Genomic DNA, 21,464 nt, shown 5'->3' with positions numbered 1-21,464 from the left:
CTTGGGTTGACTTTAAACATATACTGTTTAAAAATCAATGTATGTATTCTTTCTTCCTTTCTCTCCTCTCTCCCCACCTTTCTGGCCTCCCCAGTCTTCACAAGCAAATTAAAGACCCAGGCACACACGTTATCTTTGAGGATAACACCAGGTGGCCTTCAGCTCATTTTGCCGTGGGGGCGACTGGTCTGTTTCCAGACCTTTGTGGACAGACATGCTTTGCTGAGAGGTGCTAACAAATCCCATCCTCGTGTAACTGTGAAGGAGACTTCTTACGAAGAGAAGAAACTTAAGGCTTTTAAAGACCTCGAAGAAATATCAGAAGACATTTTGAGAAAAAGAATCCCCTTTTACACCTTGATAGTGAACAGATTGAAAGTGAAAGGACTTGCGTGGACCGCTTTTATCGGCACACTCCATAGGACCCTTGACATTTAACACTTGTGGTTTTGATGATTGTCGGTGACCTTCAAAGCCTTTGATAAGTCATTTTTTTTTTTTTTAAAGATGTGTCTTGCAGTGTCTAGAACAAGTTACCTAGCTGGCTAGTGAGTGGCCCAGCTGACCTCCTAGCTCAGTGCAGCCTGTGGGTTCTTTACCATTCAGCGTTGTGACTAGGGCGTTATAAAAGTCTTCACTACTTTATGGAAGATAATCCCCCAAAGAAATTCAACTCACGGAATTGGTAACGCAAATGAAAAGATAAGAAGTTAAAGTTCTTAGTGAGGAAATAGAAGTTATGGATAAATTCACGAGTTGGAATGTTAAGTTTGGGGTCTTGGATTCACCATGCCCTAGGTGTAGAAAGAAAGGAAAGCAGTTCATAATACTGGTGGCGTGCTAGGCCTCTGAAGATCTTGCTGATGATGTAAGGAAAGTTGAAAAGACATTTAATTTCAGGTGGGAAGTCTGTGCACGGATGTGTGTGTGCTTTGTAATGCTTCACCCAAATGGAAAGTCGGGAGGTGAGTTTGGGGAGTTGCTTGTGATAGAGTTGCAAAATAATTGGGAACTCATCTGGTCTACAGTTATTGAATGTGAGGGTGGAAAAGGGTGAAGAAAAGTTCTAGAAGTTTATAACTTCTGGAAGTTTCTAACCCTGGATGAGAAATGATTACTGTCCTGGGGGATGAGTGCAAAAATAGAGCCTTGTAAGAGGTACTCCTGTACTTTGAAAATAAAATAAAAGCCCTGGCCAAATTGGAGAGTTGTAACCGGGAAGGCTTCCGGAAGGAGGTGACACTGGGGCTAGGTTTCAGAGCAGAAGGAGGAAGTCACTAGGCAAAGAATTTGGGGCTTGAGGCGCAGAAGCAGAAGGGCCATTTCGGGCAGATGGAGCCACAGCTACATGTGGAAAAGAGGGGTCAGTTCACAGCAAGGAAAGCTTTGAAATGTTGAAGAACAGGACGCCCGCCTGGCAGCACTGGTGATTTCTGTGAAGACTGCGACTCCAGAGGCTTTTATTTAGTTCGTGACGAAAGGAGCCCTGTGCTTTTGTACAGCCCAGGAAATTATTCACATACATTCTGCATTCTGATTTTAGAGAAAGACAACGTAAGGGATCTATCAGGGATTTATGTATTTAATTGAACCATTGTACTTGGAAGTAATTTTAGACCCGAAGGGTTGCACAAATAGTGTGTGGGGCTCCTGCGTGCTTTTCTCCCGTGGGGATTTAGTTTTACACAGAGCTGTAGTCATCCAGCCTTCCAAGATCTGTGGCCAGTGAGTTAGGTCGGTTTCTGTAGCGTCTTCTTTCTTGTACCATTTGGTAATTGAAGTAGGTGCTGGTGCTGTCACAAAGGCTTCTCTGCCACCTTTTGATTTTGCTTAGTCAATTGTTTTTCCCTGATGGTAAAAAGGACTTTGAACTCTGTTGTAGACTATTGTGATAAGTACAAAATAGATAAGAGCTCAGATTCAACCTCTTGGATTTTGTTTCCTTCTAAGTCTTCTTTCCTATGTACTTTTTATTTATTTTTTAGAATAAAAAAAATTTTAATGTTTACTTATTTTTGAGAGAGAGAGAGAAAGAGAGAGACAGAGAGAGACAGACTGCAAGTGGGGAAGGGGCAGAGAGAGACACAGACACAGAATCTGAAGCAGGCTCCAGGCCCTGAGCTGTCAGCACAGAGCCTGATGCGGGGCTTGAACCCACGAACTGCGAGAGCATGACCTGAGCCGAAGTCGGACGCTTAACCGACTGAGCTACCCAGGCACCCCTCCTATGTATTTTTTAAACATGGCTGAGATCACGATACTGTAAATGCACTTTTTTTCTTCTTTTTGCATGTAACGTTGTAGAAGTGGTTTTCCAAATCATCAAATACTTCATAAGTATTTACAGAGGCTGTGTAATATTGCATTGCATGGATTTTTGGGCAGTTAGATTGTTCCATTTTTTTTTTTGCCATTGTAAATAATATGTGATTCATGTTTTTGCAAAGAGCTTTTTCTGTATTTCAGAAAATTGCCTTAGGCTAGATTCCCAGGAGGACCCAAGGGTATGAAGATTTTTTAGTAAACCTTTTATTTTTAACATAGTTTTAGATTTAGTATGTACATGTTTAAGGTACGTCATCAGATATTTTCTGGAAAGTTTATACCAGTTTATTCTTCCTACCAGCTGTAGATAAATACACTCCTTGGCATTGGGTAGGCTTAAGAAAATTGTTGCAAATTTAATAGGTTAAAAAATGGCTTCATTGTAATATATTGTTTGGGGTGGAAGGGTAGGAAAAGTTATCACCAACTTCGATTTTATTTTTGTCTGTTTTTTTTTTTTTTTTTGCTACCTACATCCTTCCTTATTTTTGTCTCTTTATAGGACTTATAGGTCACATTTATAGGTTTATTTAATGTTTACCTATTATTTACTTAAGCACCCTTTGTAGTTATTTTAATGTATTAGAAATGGTGCCTTAACATACTTTTTCCCCACAGCCTTAAGAGTTTTCTGTGTGTGTGTGTGTGTGTGTGTGTGTGTGTGTGTGTGTTAAAATAAACATAAAATTTACCATTGAAAAATGTACGACTCCGTGACATTAAGGTAGGTACGTTCACTGTGTGGCGCCAGCATCCTCATTCCTAGTTCGGTGTGCGTTCGAGCAGTTGTCCCGTGTACCCTAGGTGGCAACGGTATTGGAGCACATTCTTCTGAGCTCTGGCTTCCCCCTCTCATTTTTTCCTTCCCCCAGGAGGGATGTAGTTCCTGATTTGTTTATGATGGGTGCACTGGGGAGAGCCCAACACCATTGCCCACATTTCCCAGGTGTGAGGTCACGGCATCAGTACCCTCCTAGCTTTGTCCTTGGACTTCTCACCTGCTTATCCTCAAGGGAAGCTTGTCTCCCGCTGCCGTGTCCTGCCTTCCTATTGTTGCTCGGCCTGGCTGGATCAGGTCAATTCAGGATGGAAAGGAGGAGGCATTGCAGCTTTGCAAGTCATGAAGAGGATATTGGACTTTGATCGCACTCGGTTGCTTGAGACTGTAGCAAGCTATAGACCTGGGCGGGAGAAAGGAAGTGATTATGCCCCTTCAAATCCCAGCAGGCTGGAATACAATCTGGAGATTTTTGCCAAAATGAAATAAATGTTATTTAAACTGTTATGTAACATGCCACTTCTGGGGCGCCTGGGCAGCTCAGTCGGTTAAGCGTTCGACTTCAGCTCAGGTCATGGTCTCGCAGTTCGTGGGTTCAAGCCCCGTGTCAGGCTCTGTGCTGACAGCTTAGAGCCTGGAGCCTGCTTTGGATTCTGTGTCTCCCTCTCTCTCTCTGCCCCTCTCCCACTCACATGGTGTCTCTCTCTCTCTCTCTTTCAAAAATAAATAAACGTTAAAAATAAAATGCTGGTTGTGTCTGGGAATAATTCTGGATGAAGGTGGTACAGGTTTTACAAGACTTGCTCTTAAACAGTTACAGGTAGTACGAGCAGCTGCCATGGATTCTTTATGTATGAGTTGTAGTGTTACTTGGGATTTTAGATTTGCAGCACGCATATAGTGGGCCTGTTAACTTCACACTCATTCATTGCCTGATTTCATCCCATGCAAGGTAATGCCAGCTCGCTCATCATACTTACAGGCCTAGAACTCGCTGTCCTCCTTTAAATTTTTTTTTTTAACGTTTATTTTTGAGACAGAGACGTAGCATGAGCAGGGGAGGGTCAGAGAGAGAGGGAGACACAGAATGTGAAGCAGGCTCCAGGCTCTGAGCTGTCAGCACAGAGCCCAACGCAGGGCTCGAACCCACGGACCGTGAGATCGTGACCTGAGCCAAAGTTGGACGCTTAACCGATGGAGCCACCCAGGCGCCCCTCGGTGTCCTCCTTTAAAGGATAGAGGAGCTGTCACTGGGAGAGGGCTCTGGTGGCCCTGCTCCAGGGCCTTCACTTGACCAGTAGCTGGTTGACTTTGGGCAAGATACTCTTCATTTTCCTCCTCTGTATGTTGAGGTTGGACTTGCTGTTCTCTGGGGTTTGTATTTCTCTCTTAAGATTCTGTGGTCCTGCTTTAGGAGTTGTTGATAGTATGCCTTGTGTTGATGGTCTCGGCATCTTTTGGATTTAATTGACTAGGCATGCAGATAAAAATATCCGTCCTCCTGGGATATGTACCTGGGAAAAAGAAGCAGATGGAATTGTGACGAGAGAGCCTATTTTGGGCTGTATTACTCATTTATTTTAGACAGTTTCTTGCCAAATAACTATTCTTATCACTTGCTTTTTTGGCTGTGTAATTAAAACCTACTGTAATATAAATAAATAAGCATATAACTTAATGTATTTCAGCTCCTAGCGGGATATGTTTGTTGCCCAACCAGCAGATGCAAAATTTTTAATGCCTATGCTGTATCCTCTCCTTGTTCACAAATGATGTGTGCTAGTATAGCCCTGGCATCTGAGAGGTTGATGAGTCCCTTTTGCCTGTCATATCCTTGTCTTGCTTTCTCTTTCCTATTTGCCCAGCCCGCTGGGAGCACTGAAGAGCAAAGTTGGAGGGGTACCAATCCAACAGATGAAGTTTTTGTTTTTTTTTTTTAATATTTATTTGTTTATTTGGGGGGGGGGGCAGAGAGAGAATCCCAAGTAGGCCTCATACTGGTAGCACAGAGCCAGGACGTGGGGCTCGATCCCACGAACCATGAGATCATGGGCCAAAGTCAAGAGTTGGACATAGGGGCACCTGGGTGGCTCAGTCTGTTGGGTGTCCGACTTTGGCTCAGGTCATGATCTCATGGTTTGTGAGTTCGAGCCCCGCGTCAGGCTCTGTGCTGACAGCTTGGAGCCGGCAGCCTGCTTCGGATTCTGTGTCTGCCCCTCCCCTGCTCATGCTCTGGCTCTGTCTTTCAATAATGAATAAACATTAAAAACACAAAAAACAAACACAAAAAAGGAGTTGGACACTAAACCGACTGAGCCACCCTGGCACCCTCAACAGATGAAATTTTCAAAAACTTTCTATTTGGAAATAATTTCCAACGGACACAAAGATTGCAAAGACTGAGTAGTACAAAGAAATCTCTTCTACCCTTTATCCAAACTCTGCCAGTGTTAACATTTTGCCCTGTTTGCTTCATTATTTACAGTTTCTCCACGTATATATGTACACAGGTTCTTTGGCTGAACTGTTTGAGAGTAAGTTGCCTACGTCATGGCCCCTTGACCCTGTGTCGTGTATTTTCTAACGGGTATTTTCTTACGGAGCCACAGTGCAGTTAGCAACTTCAGTTAATGTAACATTGATTCAGTACTTTCATCAGATCTGCCATTGGTATTCCAGTTTTGTCCTTTGGCCCAATTATGTCCTTGTAGTATTTTTCCCCACTTTGGTGCAGGATCTAGCCTTAGAATCAAGCATTTACTAGTCATGACTCGTTAATCTCCTTTAGATTTGTTTTAAGTTTTGGAAACCAGTGCCCCTGTCCATTAGTAGCTAATTGGTGGTTCTTGTTTTTCTGTATTGTCCAGTATAGTACATGGATAGGTTTTTCCCAGCATTAAAACATACTGTCCTCTCTGTACAAGATGTTTCCTCTAACTGGTCCCCAGGGGGACAGACAATGCTGCCTCGACCTTCTCACTGCCACAGTGGGACCAGTTGGGCTTTCTGGCCCAGATGCCTGGCCGTTTTCCTGCTTCTACCTCCCAGTCCTCAGCAGTAAACAGACCCCTTTTGTTCACGGGAGAGACAGAATCTGACCCAAACCCGAGAAACGGAGACGCACCATGTTCCGGGAGAGCAAGGCCAGAGCAGATGCACTTACCATGACTCCACGAACACATGTCTGGAACTAACTATTGGTGCTCTGCATGGGGCGCCCGGGTGGCTCAGTCGGTTAAGCATCCGACTTCAGCTCAGGTCATGATCTCACAGTCCGTGAGTGCGAGCCCCGTGTTGGGCTCTGTGCTGACAGCTCGGAGCCTGGAGCCTGCTTCAGATTCTGTGTCTCCCTCTCTCTGCCCCCCTCTCTCTCTCTCCCTCTCTTTCTCTGTCTCTCTCAGAAATGAATAAACATTAAAAAAAATTTTTTTTTAACGAAGCTCTGCGTTTGCCTCAGAAGGGCTCCTCATTGTTGCCTACAGCTTAACTTTGAAAATATTCGCCCTTTGGGAGTAACGACAGATATAACTTTGTATAATATCATCATATAGATAATTATTTGATTAAAACATATGGTTTAGCCGCATCTAAAGGTAATTCTAATCATTAAAAGGTACTTTTCTGCTTTAGTCTAAAGCTACCATCAAGCTGATCAATGGCAAAAAATACCTCCCAGTATTTTTTGGGTTTGCACAGTATTTCTCGGGTTTGGGTCAGATTCTGTCTCTCCCGTGAACAAAAGGGGTCTGTTTACTGCTGAGGACTGGGAGGTAGAAGTTTTGTCCTTTGGCCCAATTATGTCCTTGTAGTATTTTTCCCCACTTCTACAGAGACATACTGTTTTAATGTCCTCTCTGTAGAAGAGAGGTAGAAGTTTCTTTCCTGCAGTAGAAAACCGTTTTTCCTGCAACTTGTGCACGTAATTTAAAAAAAAAAAATTTTTTTTTTTTTTTACGTTTGTTTATTTTTGAGACAGGGAGAGACAGAGCATGAACGGGGGAGGGTCAGAGAGAGGGAGGCACAGAATCCGAAACAGGCTCCGGGCTCCGAGCTGTCAGCACAGAGCCCGATGCGGGGCTCGAACTCACGGACCGCGAGATCATGACCTGAGCCGAAGTCGGACGCTCGACCGACTGAGCCACCCAGGCGCCCCTGTACATAATTTTTGAAGTTAATCACTGCACTGCACATCTGTAGTCCCAGACAACCCCTCTTCTTAGCGTTGCCCCTACTTTCCCGTCGCAGATGGGCTAAGGGACACCCGGACTCGGGCACGGATGCGGCTGAGTTGGGAGACTTGGCTTGCGGCGCGTGCCAGCTGCGTACGTGTGAGCCAGGCACTCGGCACCCCCCGCCTCAGCGCCTGCGCTTCTGAGGGCTGGACTTCAGAGGTCCAGCCGGTTTCAACAGTTTGCTTTTAGAGAAGTAAAGCGAGATTTCTACTCATTAGGATGTGTTTAGGGTTTTTGTTTCTTCTTCTTCTTCTTCTTCTTCTTTTTTTTTTTTTTTTTTTTTAGGATAGTATCTGCCATTTGAGACACACAGAGCAGAGACAGGAAAGGAGGGAGAAGACCTGTGAATCCCTCCTGACCGGGGCTTCCTCTCCAGGCTTTCCTGCTTTCTGGCTTTTTGAGCCGAGTGACTTCAGAGGGGCCACATAGATGTCACGTTGTTGATTCCCGTCGCACATTCTTTTAAGCTGCTTATTCCGTCTCATGCTCTTACAGGCCTGAAGGCCAGAGGGCCTTCTTTCCTCATCTGTTTCCTCTTCCGTGAAGAAGAGCGTAAGGGAGAAGGAGTGTTCTCTTCAGAGTCGGAACACCCACGGTAATCCTGTTAGCTTCTGAGAAAGTTTATAAGAGATTGAAGTGTCTTCACTAATGGCATCTGTTGTAACGCATCAGGTATGCCTCGCATACTTTTGAGCCTTGGTCAGAGGCTAGTGCGGAATCCTTGTTCCCAGAAACCTTTCTGTACAGGCAAATAGAGTGATAGCATTGTTCTGGATATGCCACAGGATATTTGAGTGGGACTCTGGGATGCTGGTCCTCATGTTTCTGGGTTTGGCGGCAAGGAGGCCATGAGCCCAAGTGCAGGAGGCTCATCTGATTCACCTCCTTGGAGGAACATACTGGAAAAGGTGCCAGGAAGCTTGATAAAAGCTTCTTTAGAAAAGAGTCATTTTTCCCCCCGGTATTGATTTTGTAAAAAGATTATGCTTCGGTGGGGGGCATTTTAGAGGCAAGTAGATAAAAACATTACAGATTTTAGGTGGGGTTTGAGAAGCCTGCCATGTACGTGTCTTAAGTTAAGGACCAAGCACCATATTATCCGCTTTGGGTCTCAGTGTCTTTTTAAGATGAATGGTTAGCATTCTCCCGTTTTTTTCCAGAAATGTTTATTGAACGCATGTGAGCAGTCCGAGGCCTTAAAGGGGGAATTTTAAATAGTCACGTGTATTTTAAATTCGGAAGGATTACCAGTATTCCTGAGAAACTAAAAGTGATACTGTCTTCTTGTTCCTTTTTTTCCTCCTGAATTCGGACTGTAAGACATTTGAGCACCAGTCCATGCTGGATGTGGTAGAAAATACAAATGTGTTAGGCAGAGTGTCTTCCCAGGCATTTTATGTTCTGGTTACGGAGAGAGGCCCACTACCTATGAAGTATTAGCAGTGACAGATGGGGCTTTCAGCCCTTTATTCCTGGCATTATGTTCACCGTGTGCTTTACACAGATTATTTAATCCTTAGAACGATCCCATGTGTTAGGTTCTCTTATCCCCAGTTGTGCACAAGAGGAAAAAAAGTGACAGATTAAATAACTAGGCTCAAATAACTATTTAACAGATTAAATAACTAGGTTGAGGTGCATTTGGGCTCAAACCTGAGGAATGCAGTCTCGGAACCCGTGCACTTGAATTGTGCCGTGCTGAACTGACCAGAGAACAGGGCCATGGGCAAAACTGTTGGTACTGATTGCAAGAGATAAAAACACGAGGTACACACAGCGAAGGGAGCCATGCTGTGAACTTTCATTTTGTAAGAAACGTCATGAAGGTAGAGCTATGAATTGCAGACCCAGGAGCAGGTGCAGGATGGGAGGAGACACTTGCTGGGGAGACCATGCGTGCTCAAAATGGAGGGATGGCTTCCTGTGGTGAGTGATGGTGAGTCAGGCGTGCTTTCCTCCTTTCATCCTAGTAAACTCTGCCTTCTTCAAAACCCAAAATGCATGTTCTCTGTGAAGCCTTCCTTCTCTCCCTCAGACAGAGTTCGTTCCCTTGGGATCCGGAAGCCATTTATACATCTGTCACTACTAGATCTCGTAAACCATCCTATTCTACTTTTTTTTTTTATCATAGGCTCTTCCCTTCTCTCCCCCAGGCTACCTCCAGTCCCTTGAAGTCAGGGGGTCAGTCAGTCTTGTTCATCTTAGTCTTATCGATATTCATCTCCGGGGCTTAATGCAGAGTCAGTTAGTTGGTGAGCATTGGGCTTATTTGTTTGTTGAATGAATGGCTGAGTTTCTCAGTCCAGATTCAAAGGCCCTTTAAAGCTAGATTTAGAATAATTGGGACAGAGAATCCATGTTTAGAAGAATTCATCTGGTGGTGAAGCACGGGTTGGACTGGAATTGGGAGAGCCGACATCAAGGCAACCAGGGAAGAGAAATTACAGTAATCTAGGCAGGAGGGGATCAGGGCCTATAGAAGTGATGAGGGAAAAGGTGCAAATCTGAAAGACAGTGTAAAGCAAGAACCAGGTGGCCTGGTGATCTTAGAAGATGTAAGGAAGAGTCAAAGATTTCAGATGATGTGATCCTTCCCTTTTCAAGTTTTCCTTGTAGTTAGGCGATTATGGGTGTTGGTTGACTTTGTTGTTCCTTAATAAATGAGTCAGTAGTAGGTAGGTCTCTGAACCACTGAACCGTGAGCAGTGCAATAAAAGGAACAGATAAAGTCAGAGCAGGCACAGCCGAAAGCTCCTCCGCGCTGCAGATTTTTAACTCTTTGTGGAACAGAAAACTTTATTTTAGAGAGATACATACACTCCGAGAGAGTTTTCTGAGCCAGGTTTATTTTCTCATCCTGCCTCAGGGTTTTAGTCTGCTGCTGAGGTAAGCCGAGGAAGTCTTGGGGAGGTATACACAGGCTTTTGGCTTTTGGGATTGTAATCCTTCATGCTGTCACCCTAACAGCTCTGAAAACATAGGTGATGGTGCCCAGCAATCCAGGAGTCTCCCACTCAGACCTGACCTTCAGGCCCCCAGTTGCTCTCAGTGGTTGTGCTGATAGAGGAAAAAACACAACTTTTAAACTCACTGGCTGAAAATAACAACCTGAATGCTAAAAATAAGTATGCCATTAAGGTTTTTAAATGGTGTATGTATACTTGCAGAAAAGTGCACAAATCCTAGTGTGCATCCTGTGTGCTAACACTCAGATCGAGAAAACAGAATGTTCCCAGCATCTCAGAATCCCTCTTCCCCAGAGGTAACCACTGTTCTGATTATTTTGCTTGTTTTAAAAATTAACATACAACGAATAATGAAGAGTGTGTTTTGGCTTCTTTTTACTCAACGTTGTGTTTGTGAGATTCATCCATGTTGTTGCATGTGGCGATATTGATTCATTCTTATTGTCTTATAATATTTTCCTGCTGAATGAACCACAATGTATCCATTCCACTGGTGATGCTTATTTGGGTTCTTTTGGCTTTTTTGGATATTATGAATAATGGTGCTGTGAACATTTGTGTACAGTTTTTTTGATACACGTGTACCAATTTCTGTTTGAGTTCTCAAGGAGTAGAATTGCAGGGTCATAAAGGATGCATGTGTTCAGCTGCCAAGGGTTTTCTCTCTTAAAAAAGTATTTTAAATTCCAGTATTGTTAGTATACGGGGTTACATTCGTTTCAGGCGCACAATAGAGTGATTCGGCACTTCCGTGCGTCACCCGGTGCTCATCGTGACAGGTGCCCCCCTTCATCTCCGTCGCCTGTGTCACCCAACTCCTCACGCACCTCCCTTCTGGTAATCAGGAGTTTGTTCTGTATAATTAAGAGTCTTGTTTCTTGGTTCTCTCTTTTTTTCCTTTGCTCATTTTTGTTTCTTAACTTCCACATAGGAGTGAAATCATGTATTTTTCTCTGACTGATGTATTTCGCTTGGCATCCTACTCTCTGGCTCCATCCATGTCATTGCAAACGGCAAGATTTCTTTCTTTTTTGCGGCTGAGTAATATTCCATACTCCTCCATACCGTTTTCCACAGTGGTTACACCAGTTTGCATTCCCACCAACAGTTCATGAGAGCTCCTTTTTCGCCACATCCTCGCCAACATCCGTTGGTGCCTGAGTTGTTAATGTGAGCCATTCTGACAGGTGTGAGGTGGTATCTCATCGTGGTTTTGATTTGTGTTTCCCTGATGACGAGTGACGGTGAGCGGCTTTTCATGTGTCTGCCAGCCATCTCTGGCTTCTTGGGAGAAATGTCTGTTCATGTCTTCTGGCCATTATTTGATTGGATTGTTTGTTTTTTGGGTGTTGAGTTGTATCAGCTCTTTATATATTTTGGATGCTAACCCTTTATCGGACATGTCACCTGCAAATTATCTTCTTCTGTTCCGCCGTTCAACCACTCTCTGAAGTGGTTATGCCAGTGTATGCTTCGCCGGCAGCAGTATGTGCATGTTCTAACTGCTCAACAGCCTTACCAACTCTTGTTCTTGTCCTTTTAATTTTAGCCGTTTTGGTAGATGCATAGTGCTGTCATGGTTTTAATTTGCATTTTCCTGACAACGGATGAGGTCGAGCACTTCTTTTCTGTATACGCTTAACATTTTTTATTTTTTGTTTTTTATTTTAGAGAGAGTGCGCATGGGGGAGAGAGAGGCAGAGGGAGAGAAAGAGAGAATCTTAAGCAGGCTCCATGCTCGGTGTGGAGCCTGATGTGCGGCTTGATCCCGTGACCCTGGGATTATGACCTGGGTGAAATCAAGAGTAAGATGCTCAACTGCCGGAGCCACCCAGGTGTCCCTGAACAGGCTTTTTGAATACCTTCTTAGAATTAACTATTTGTCAAAAAGTTGAATCCTTTGTTTTTCCTTATTGATTTGTACTCTAAGTCCTCTGTTGGAAATATCTTTTCCCATTTTGTGGCTTTCTTTTGCGTGCTCTTCCTTATGCCATTTGATGAATATTCTGATTTATCAATCTTTCCCTTTGTTTAGTGCTTTTATGTGTCCTTTTCAAGGAATTTTTCCCTACCCCAAAGTCATGAAGATGCTCTACGTTATCTTTTAGAAGCTTTATTGTTTTCTCTCTCACATTTTATATCTGTTGTCCAACTGTAATTGTTTTGTGTGAATGTGTCTTACTTGGTTTTAATTTAATCTTGTCTTTCCTTAGTTCTTCAAGGTCCGGATCTTACATCCCAAGCACAAGCTGGGAAGCAGTCGGGTGTATTGAGTCCTGAGTGTGCTTCATAAGTTAGTCACTACAGGGCTTGAGTAGTCTTTGGGAATTGGAGCCTGTTCTTCCTACCACATCATGGCACGTGGGTTTTGTTTTATGTCCTTTGTTCCTTCATTACTGGAAAGTGAAGTCTGCACGGAATCTTACCACTTCCTTACTTGCCTTTACTCCCTAAACCCACAGCAGTCTGGATTTTGACTTCATCCCCTCCTTGAAACATCTGGCAAAGGTTCCAGTAGCCTTCTTGCCAGTCGGGAGGAATTCGCCAATATCAGTAGCCTTCTTGCCAGTCGGGAGGAATTCGCCAATATCCTTCGCGCTCTCTGCGGGTCTTGAACCTATCTTTTCTGTCTTTACATCTCTGTTCTGTGTATATGACTTTGATCTCCTTTTTGTCTCCTGTAAACTTTTACATAGTTTCATTTTGAAATCCAGTTGGAAAAGCCTCATTAGAGATGTTTGGACAAAGCCCGTAAAGCCTGAGGACATGAATCTCCAGTTTCAAAGGAGGCCTACCACTTCAATTTTTTGTTTTGGTTTGTTTTCATTTGGTATTTAAGACCAAATAAAAATGATAGCGGCCATAACTATGAATTAGGTAATTCTTTAGAGTTTACATAGTAGCTTTACGTGGGTCATCGTGAGGTAGGTGTTAATATTGCCGTTGTAGAAGTGATCGAAAATGTAAACAGCATGCTATTTGTTTTTATTGGCAAGCTCCTGGTGATACTACTGGGTTAGGTTTTGGAGTTTCGTTTTTCGCGTAACCGTCATTCGGTGGGGAGTGTCCATCCTGTGATCCATGTGGATACTTTCATCTGTCCACTTTTCTGTTGGAAGGTTAGCTTGGGTTTGGGCAGTGAGGGTGGATGGGACCGGGAGTGGAGTTAGAGGTGTGTTCTTTGGAGAGATTGTCCTGAACTTGTCCCAGCAGCATTTAATACAAGGCTGGTGATTGTCAAGTTCACAAACTTGTCCCTGAAGAACCAGTACAAAATAGACCTTGGTGGTAGTTTGCCTCAATGTGCTGAGCTCGGGTGTTTTCTAGGATCTACCCTGAAATGATTCACTACAAGAAAAAGTTGTGGAGCAGGTGTGATTTGAAGATGTGTCCTTAATTTTCAAGGACCCATTTTGACTCCAGAGGAACTACTGATTTATTTTTAACTCAATAGATGACCTAATTTCAACAGGTGTCTCTTAATTTATGTTAAGTTTTATTTTTTTGCCAGTAAGTTAAATGGTGAGATTTTCCTTTGATTCTTTCAGATCTTTCCCACAGACTGTTTTTAAAACAACAATTTTTTTTTCTTTCACAAAACATTTTTAAGCTTGCTTATTTATTTATTTATTTGTTTGTTTATTTATTTATTTATTTATTTATTTTGAGAGAGAGGGAGGAATCAGGGGAGAGGCAGAGAGGGGGAGAGAGTCCCAAGCCAGCTCTGCACTGTGAGCACAGAGTCCAATGCAGGGCTTGAACTCAGGAACCGTGAGATCTGTGACCTGAGCTGAAAACCAAGAGCCTGATGCTCAGCCGACTGAGCCACCCAGGTGCCCCAACAAATCTTTTTTTTTTTTTTTCCCCCGAATCAAATGGGTATACCAAGTCGATTTATGAAACAGATCAAAGCATTCTTTTACTTACATCAATTCATTTTAGGAATTTGAATATTTAGCATTTACTTAGAAAGAGAGAACAGTGAGATGTTTCGATCAACACAAAAAGTTGAAAACAGGTTAAAAAAGATTGTGGGCTATTTTAGTCTGACCTTCCGGTTATTTCTGCATTTGAAAAAAATGTGTGTATATGTATGTACGTACACACACACACACACACACACACACACACACACACACACATATTTAAGTAGGCTCCATGCCCAGTGTGGGGCTCAAACTCATGACCCCAAGATTAGGTCACATGTTCTACCGATTGAGCCAGCCAGGCCCCCTAAAATACGTAGTTTTTAATAGCTTAATTTGCAGGGGCACCTGAGTGGCTCAGTTGGTTAAGTGGTTGACTCTTGGTTTTGGCTCAGGTCACAATATCACAGTTCGTGAGTTCGAGCCCTGCATCGGGCTCTGTGCTCACGGCTCGGAGCCTGCTTCGGATGCTCTATCTCCTCTCTGCCCCTCCCCCCCAGTCGTGCTCGCTCGCGCTCTCTCAAAAATAAATGTTAAAAAGAAAATAGCTTAATTTGCAACCCAAGGATATTTTTCAGTTGAACTGATGCATTGGTTTGAAAACAGAGTAAGAGGGGCTAATCCTGATCATAGCTGTAAACTTCAGACAAATCCCAAGTGCTGTAACTATTGTACAGTAATTCCTCACTCGGCGTGCCATTATGACACATCACGCAGCCGTTCACGTATGACTGCGGCATGAGAGGGACAGCCGTGCCTGGCACTGCTTGAACGTGACCCCTGTGTGCTCTGTGGCGTGCTTGTGCATGCCAGTTGATGTGGACGGGATGGTGGAAGCCTGACTCAGCCCCTGTAATTGGTACCAGGCCCAAGAAATGCCGGTGTTGCCACAGAGATGGCCCCAGTTCCTCGGGGTCTTCAAAAGTCGGTCGCCAGGTGGAGGCCTCTGGTAACATTACAGATTGATTACATAACACATTTGAGTGTGGGCTTGCTTTAAAATGCAGTTTTTATCATCGGCTCTTAACTGTGGAGACAGTGGAGAGGATATGGAGGAGGGAGGAGCGGGGAGACTAGAATGAAGAGATGAGAAGTCAGAACTGCTCTTGGCTCTTGATGGTCTCTGGGTACGTAATGCCAGCGCAGATTCAAAAATGGTCTAGGAACGCTCGCCTTCCCGCAGATGGGCAAGTGAAGGAGGGCGGACCCAAACTCATTGCTGCAAACGATGCCCCTGCATGCGTGGGAGAAGAGGGAGTGGGCTTGGAGCCCCAGACGGAAGAGGGAGACGGTGGGCTCTGGGGCTGAGAGCACCTCCCCTCTCATTCTCCACCTGAGCGGTTCTGCCCAGCGGTTGCCTGTCTGTGGGTCCGTGGCTGGGATCCTGTCTGTGGGTCCGTGGCTGGGATGTGCCGATTGGGAGTTCCTGCTCAGTGTGTTTCCTAGCTGCCTTCGCCTTAGCCTCTGGTGGCTGCTCATTCGAGATGGACAGTTGTCAGAACGTGTGGCTCCTGAAGTGCCTTCAACAACAACCCCCAGGAATCCACGCAGCAGTTTGATTGCAGTTGTTGTGAATCAAAATATGGCTAATTTTTTAGACTTGGGGCAAATGTATAGTTGACAGGAAGTCTGTAGGGAGCCCTGACCTTCTCCCTGGGTCTCTTCTGCCTATTCAGTCAGGGCCAGGGGCTGGTAATTTGCTTTCGATATACTCCCAGAATTAAATTTTGAGTCATTTGTTCCCTTTGCCTTAGCATAAATAATTGAAAATCGATTGCACGGTAGCATGGATATGTAGAATACACTCAGAATTTGGGTTTTGAACCAGCTGGGAAATTCCCTTCAGTTTTTCTGAATCCCGTGTATTTGAAGAATGTTGAAACAAGATGTTTGAGGAAGTCAATTACTCTTGCTGTTGAATGTGACCTGGAGGGAACTGAGGAAAGTAGAGCTGGAGAGACAGTTACTGATTTTTTTGTTTTTCCTAAATACCTTTGTTAGGCCTCTGAAGAAGCCTCCCTCAGGGCATTGGAAAGTCTGATGACAGAATTCTTCCACGATTGTACAACCAACGAAAGAAAACGTGAGATAGGTAAGTGAAGTGCTGGGCGTCGCCAAGAGTCCCTTCGAACACACCAAGTGTGTGGTGAGGAGGAAGGAGTCGGTTGCCCGGGCTGGTCAGGCCTGCTTGTTTCCCCTTCAGGTCTTGGCTTTTGTTTGGCTCTTGTTTTGCTGGTCGGTGGCGTCTGTAAATCCAGGGCTGTGGTTCGCGGAACCCGCCATAATCCACGCTGGTGGGTTCTCTCTGGCCAACGGTGGAAAGCCCCTCCCGCCGCTCTCTTCTTAATTTCAGCAAAGTCGAACTTCTGTCACAGAAGCCCGTGACTGTTACCTTAAGAAAACAGCTCCTAAAAGTGTCAGAGCGACATGGTTTTGGTGTGTGGAAGTCCAATCCAAACCTTATCTGGTGCCTAGAGGTCCTTTGTGTGACTGGTATTCCCTTGGGGGCTGCTGCTATATCTTTATCTCTATGATTGTCTCCCCCATTCTGCAAGTTGTGATGAATAAAGGCTTCAGACAACAGAGATGAAGGTATAATTACCTTGGGTCTCCTGGGAACCTCAGCACCTTCTAGAATTTCCTTTTGAATTCCATATTCATTTACGTGAGCGTTATCCATTGAAGCGCACTGTGAACTGTCAGATCTCTGCCTCAGAGACATGCTGCACTGTGGTCCTCGAGCACTCTTTTCCTCCCTCTGAGTCCTCACTTAACCCCTGAACTTGAAAATGGAAAATGTTTTCTTCTCTGTCCCAACCTAAAAGCTTTTCCCTTGGATGTTTGACTGCTGGGTAATAACTTTACATTCATTGTTTTCACCTCCAGGGAGGCCTTTTTTGCGTGTCTCTAGGACTTTGGAGGCCCATTTCTCTGCCCCACTTGGCTTCTCTAAGTCATGTTGGCCAGTTGGGTGTTGTGGCTGATTTCTGCCTTTGGTCCAAGGTTTGACTAAGGTCTGGGTTTCCAGGTAGCCAGTAGACCTTTGGCTGCAGCCCTTTTTCTCTCGCTTTCTTTGAGCATCATATCAGCTTCTGGTAGTTGAACTTCTTACTTTTACTTTTTTTTTCTTAATGCTTATTTATCCTTGAGAGACAGAGTGTGAGTGGGGGAGGGACAGAGAGAGAAAGAGAGGGAGACACAGAATCCGAAGCAGGCTCCAGGCTCTGAGCTGTCAGCACAGAGCCCGACATGGGGCTCGAACTCGCAAACCGTGAGATCATGACCTGAGCCACAGTTGGACACATAACCAACTAAGCCTCCCAGGCGCTTACTTTTTTTACTCTTCTACTTTTAAACTTGGTGCTCTCTTTTGGGCCTGCCCCATATATGCCTGTCTTTTCTGACGGAGTGTCTATAGAGAACCAGAGCTTTCATAAACTAGGGATCGTTGTTAGTTTTATGCTGCCAGAGTACCTTATACTTAACAGTAAAAATACAACTGGTGATTATTACCAAAGCAGGTGAAGGATCTTTCTCTTACATCAATCTGCTATATCCCAACACTAATATCTTTGAAGTCCTATTTTTAGCTTATAATTGAAGTGGTTTTGGTCTTTCTCTCAATTAAAACAATGTTTCTTTAAAAGTATTTATTTATTTTCGGGGCGCCTGGGTGGCTCAGTCGGTTAAGCGGCCGACTTCGGCTCAGGTCATGATCTCGCGGTCCGTGGGTTCGAGCCCCGCGTCGGGCTCTGTGCTGACGGCTCAGAGCCTGGAGCCTGTTTCAGATTCTGTGTCTCCCTCTTTCTCTGACCCTCCCCTGTTCATTGCTCTCTCTCTGTCTCAAAAATAAATGTTAAAAAAATTTAAAAAAAATAAAAAAATTAAAAAAAAATAAAAGTATTTATTTATTTTGAGGAGGGGAGGGGCAGAGAGAGAGGGAGAAAGAGAATCCCATACAGGCTCCACACTGTCAGCACGGAACCCGATGCAGGGCTCGAACTCCCACAGTGTGAGGTCATGACCCGAGCTGAAGTCAAGGGTTGGACCCTTAACCGACTGAGCCACCCAGGCACCCTGGGTTTTCTCTCAGTTTTTGGTTTGCCAAGCAAATATTGCTCACCTTCAGCGTTCATGAATTTAAAGTGGAACCTCTTAACTAAACTTGTATTCTAATCTGATTTTAAAATAGCTTTAAATAACCAGATACTACAAATGTCTAATTTAAACACGGGCTAAGGAGAGTCTCCAGGGGTTTGGTTCTATATGGTGGGTGTGTCTCACTTGGCTTCTCTTTGTGCCTAGTCTTTGGAGCTTTGAGTGTGTGGGCTGGAACCGCGTGCTTCCTTTTCCATAGCTTAGGATAAACTAACTTTCCTGGCGAGGTGGCGGAAAGGAGGCGCGTTATTAGTACTCTAGAGGTACAGCTGTTAGCGGGGAACCTCAAGGGACAGTCTGGTCATTTTCACAGTGGAGGAAGCCGAAGCATCAAAGAGGAGCAGTGATCCCTCGGGATCAGACTCCATGAGTGAGCAGCACAGTCTCCAGCCCAGCGTTCCTCATTTCTAGCCAGAGCTCGTTCTTTCCAGTTTGACTCCTGCTCTGGGATTCATACAAGCTTTTACTTAACCGTAAGGCTGCTACAGTGAGGCCTTCTGCTAGCAGAGCCGTGATCTTAGGGTCCTTCCTGCTTTTCCAGGGGCTTCCTAGAATCTCTGGGGGTTGTTTGTCTTTTATTCATCCTTTTACTCTTTAAAATTTTTCTATTTTTAAACTTCCTTTTTAACCTTTTAAATGTATGTTTATTTTGATTTAAATTTTTTTACCCCCTTTGTTTTGTATTTCATGCCCTGTGTAGCAGGTCAAGATGACTAAGGGGCAGTGTGTTCGGAAACGTGGTGACAGACTTTCAGTGCTTGCTGTCTTGGGCTTCTGGCTGATGGTACCAGCAGCCTCAGGAGGGGGAAAACCATTTCTAACTGATTTGATGTGGACAGGGCTGCTCGTGGTAACTCCCATGATTGTTACTCTTAATTTACAGACTGTTTTTCATGTGGTAGTTTAGAATGAGACCAAATGAATACCAAATACAGAGAATTAGCCATCTGTAATTCTCTTGCATTTTTTTTTCCTGTCCTGTGTTTATAAGGTTAGCCTTAATGTTTTCTTGTCCCGCTTCTCTAGCCATCATTTTGTGTGTGTTTGTGTGAACACTGTTGAGTCCTGAGGAAATACATATAGCCGGTAACCCAGAGGAAACAGGTTAACAATTAGCCTTCGTTTATAAGGTAAAATGATACTTTGATCACTGTCTGCCCACACTTTAGGCTAAGTAAGAACTTTATCATTGAAAGTTTCTCTGCCTCAATTAGTGCCCTTAGGCTATTGGATTGTAGCTGGCTGAACACATTGTCCATGTTCATTGTCACCTCAGAGTCAGAAAAATGTTGTACAGTCTGTCCTTTCTATCTCGAAGACGCAGCCTGATTTTGCTATTGTTTTGGGGGCCATTCAATTATATGGAGAGATGTGTGTTTAAAAACCTGATGAGACAGCCCAGCCATGTGTTAATTTCATGTCTTTTTCATAGCCTTCTTTGTTGCTATTTAACTTTTTCAGAGGAGCTTCTTGATAACTTTGCCCAGCAAATAGGAGCCTGGAGACTCTGCCTGTACTTCCTCTCTAGCACCCGGAATGACTATGTCATGATGTACAGTTTAACGGTGTTTGAGGTGAGTTGTCAGATGCCTTTATACTGTCCTGAAAAGTCTTTTGTAGTCACGACGCCAGGTCATTGGCACTAGACTTTAGCTTTGAGGTGCAGCTGACGGGGAAACAGCAGTAGCTCAGCTCAGGGACTTCCTCCCACACGCCGCCCCCGTCAAGATGTCTTGCTTCTGGAGCACTTTTCCATCTTCAACCCAGAAAGGTGAGGCAGGGCTGGTTTGGTAACGTGTAACTTTGCCTTCCACGTCATCATTTAAAAGAGAAAGGTAATGAAAGAGAAACAGTTTGGGAGGAGAGGTGATACCCATAATGCTCTTACCCAGCCAGAAACATTTTCATTTATTTTAACTCTTCCAAATTTTGTCTTTCTGTGTATATCTTTTCTTTTTAACCTAATTATAATCATGTTGCTCATGCCTCTTTGTATTCTGCCCCCCCCACCCCATTTAGCCTTTATATTATATTCCTATATAAGTGGGTATACCATTATTCACCAAGTGGGCCTCCTGTTGTTGAACATTAAAGTTGTTTTCTTCATTTTTTGGTGGCCATCAGAGACGGTGGTGTAATAAAAAGTTTTTGCACATGCAGCTTTTTGTTTCTGTGAAGTTATTTAGTGGATCTTTCGAGGATGGGATTGTTGTATTCTAGGGTTTGAATATTCCTAGTACTCTTATTGCTAAATTGCCCTAAGCTTTTGTTTAAAAGCAGGGTCTTTTGTTTGAGATGATGTAGCTAACCGTTGGATGAAAGCCGGTTATTGTTGTGTACAGATGGTTCACTTAGAAGACGTGTATTTGTTTTTCAGAATCTGATCAATAAAATGTGGCTTGGGGTCCCATCTCAAGATAAGATGGAAATCCGTAGCTGCCTGCCCAAACTCCTTTTGGCTCACCACAAAACCTTACCTTACTTTATCCGGAACAAGCTCTGCAAAGTTATTGTTGATATTGGCCGTCAAGATTGGCCCATGTTCTACCATGACTTTTTTACGAACATTTTACAGGTAAGGATATACCTAAGGAAACTTCATCTCATAAACTGTTTGTTTGTAGAAGTGATTATTTCCTTATCTTGAGGGGGAGTTTTCAGATTAGCATTTTGGAACTGCGGTAGTGAGGTCATCGTAGGACAAATTATCCACTTCGTGTTCTTGAGACATGGACCTTTGTGCGTGTTGAACGGGGACGGGGGCGGGGGGGTGGATAACCCAGTCGCTTTGTTAACCTCATGGGAAATTTTGTTCAGCAAAGATCTGAAAGCCTGCTAGGTCCTGTGCTGGGTGTTGGGGTGCACGGCTGAGGCCTTTGACGGTTACGCTTTAGTAAGAAGATAGCTGTGCAAACGATCGTCCGACACTGTGGAAGTGTGTGTGTCGTGCAACGGTGGCATACAGCCTGCAGACCCCAGAAGCTGAGGTGTCCTCAGCGTTGTTGGGTGAGGCGGTGGGGTGCTGGAGTAAGAGACCGGATTGATGGGCTGGGGCCAGGCGGGGAAGGGCCCTGCTCTT

General features: G+C 44.2%; 1 protein-coding gene across 8 annotated transcripts in view; it reads left to right on the top strand.

Moving 5' to 3' along the window:
- Positions 1-21,464, top strand: part of XPO6 (exportin 6) — a 103,150-nt gene that overhangs the window by 14,697 nt on the left and 66,989 nt on the right. For all 8 annotated transcript variants that reach the window (XM_049638478.1, XM_049638476.1, XM_049638475.1 and 5 more), the window contains exons 2-4: positions 16,229-16,319; positions 19,847-19,959; positions 20,763-20,960. In XM_049638478.1, the coding sequence (XP_049494435.1) occupies positions 16,229-16,319; positions 19,847-19,959; positions 20,763-20,960 (402 nt within the window). The remainder of the gene's footprint in view (positions 1-16,228; positions 16,320-19,846; positions 19,960-20,762; positions 20,961-21,464) is intronic.

Source organism: Panthera uncia, chromosome E3, assembly GCF_023721935.1.
Source record: "Panthera uncia isolate 11264 chromosome E3, Puncia_PCG_1.0, whole genome shotgun sequence".
In the NCBI taxonomy this organism is placed as follows: domain Eukaryota; kingdom Metazoa; phylum Chordata; class Mammalia; order Carnivora; family Felidae; genus Panthera; species Panthera uncia.
Note: the sequence above shows the minus strand (reverse complement) of the source record. Positions and strands in the feature narration are given on the sequence as shown.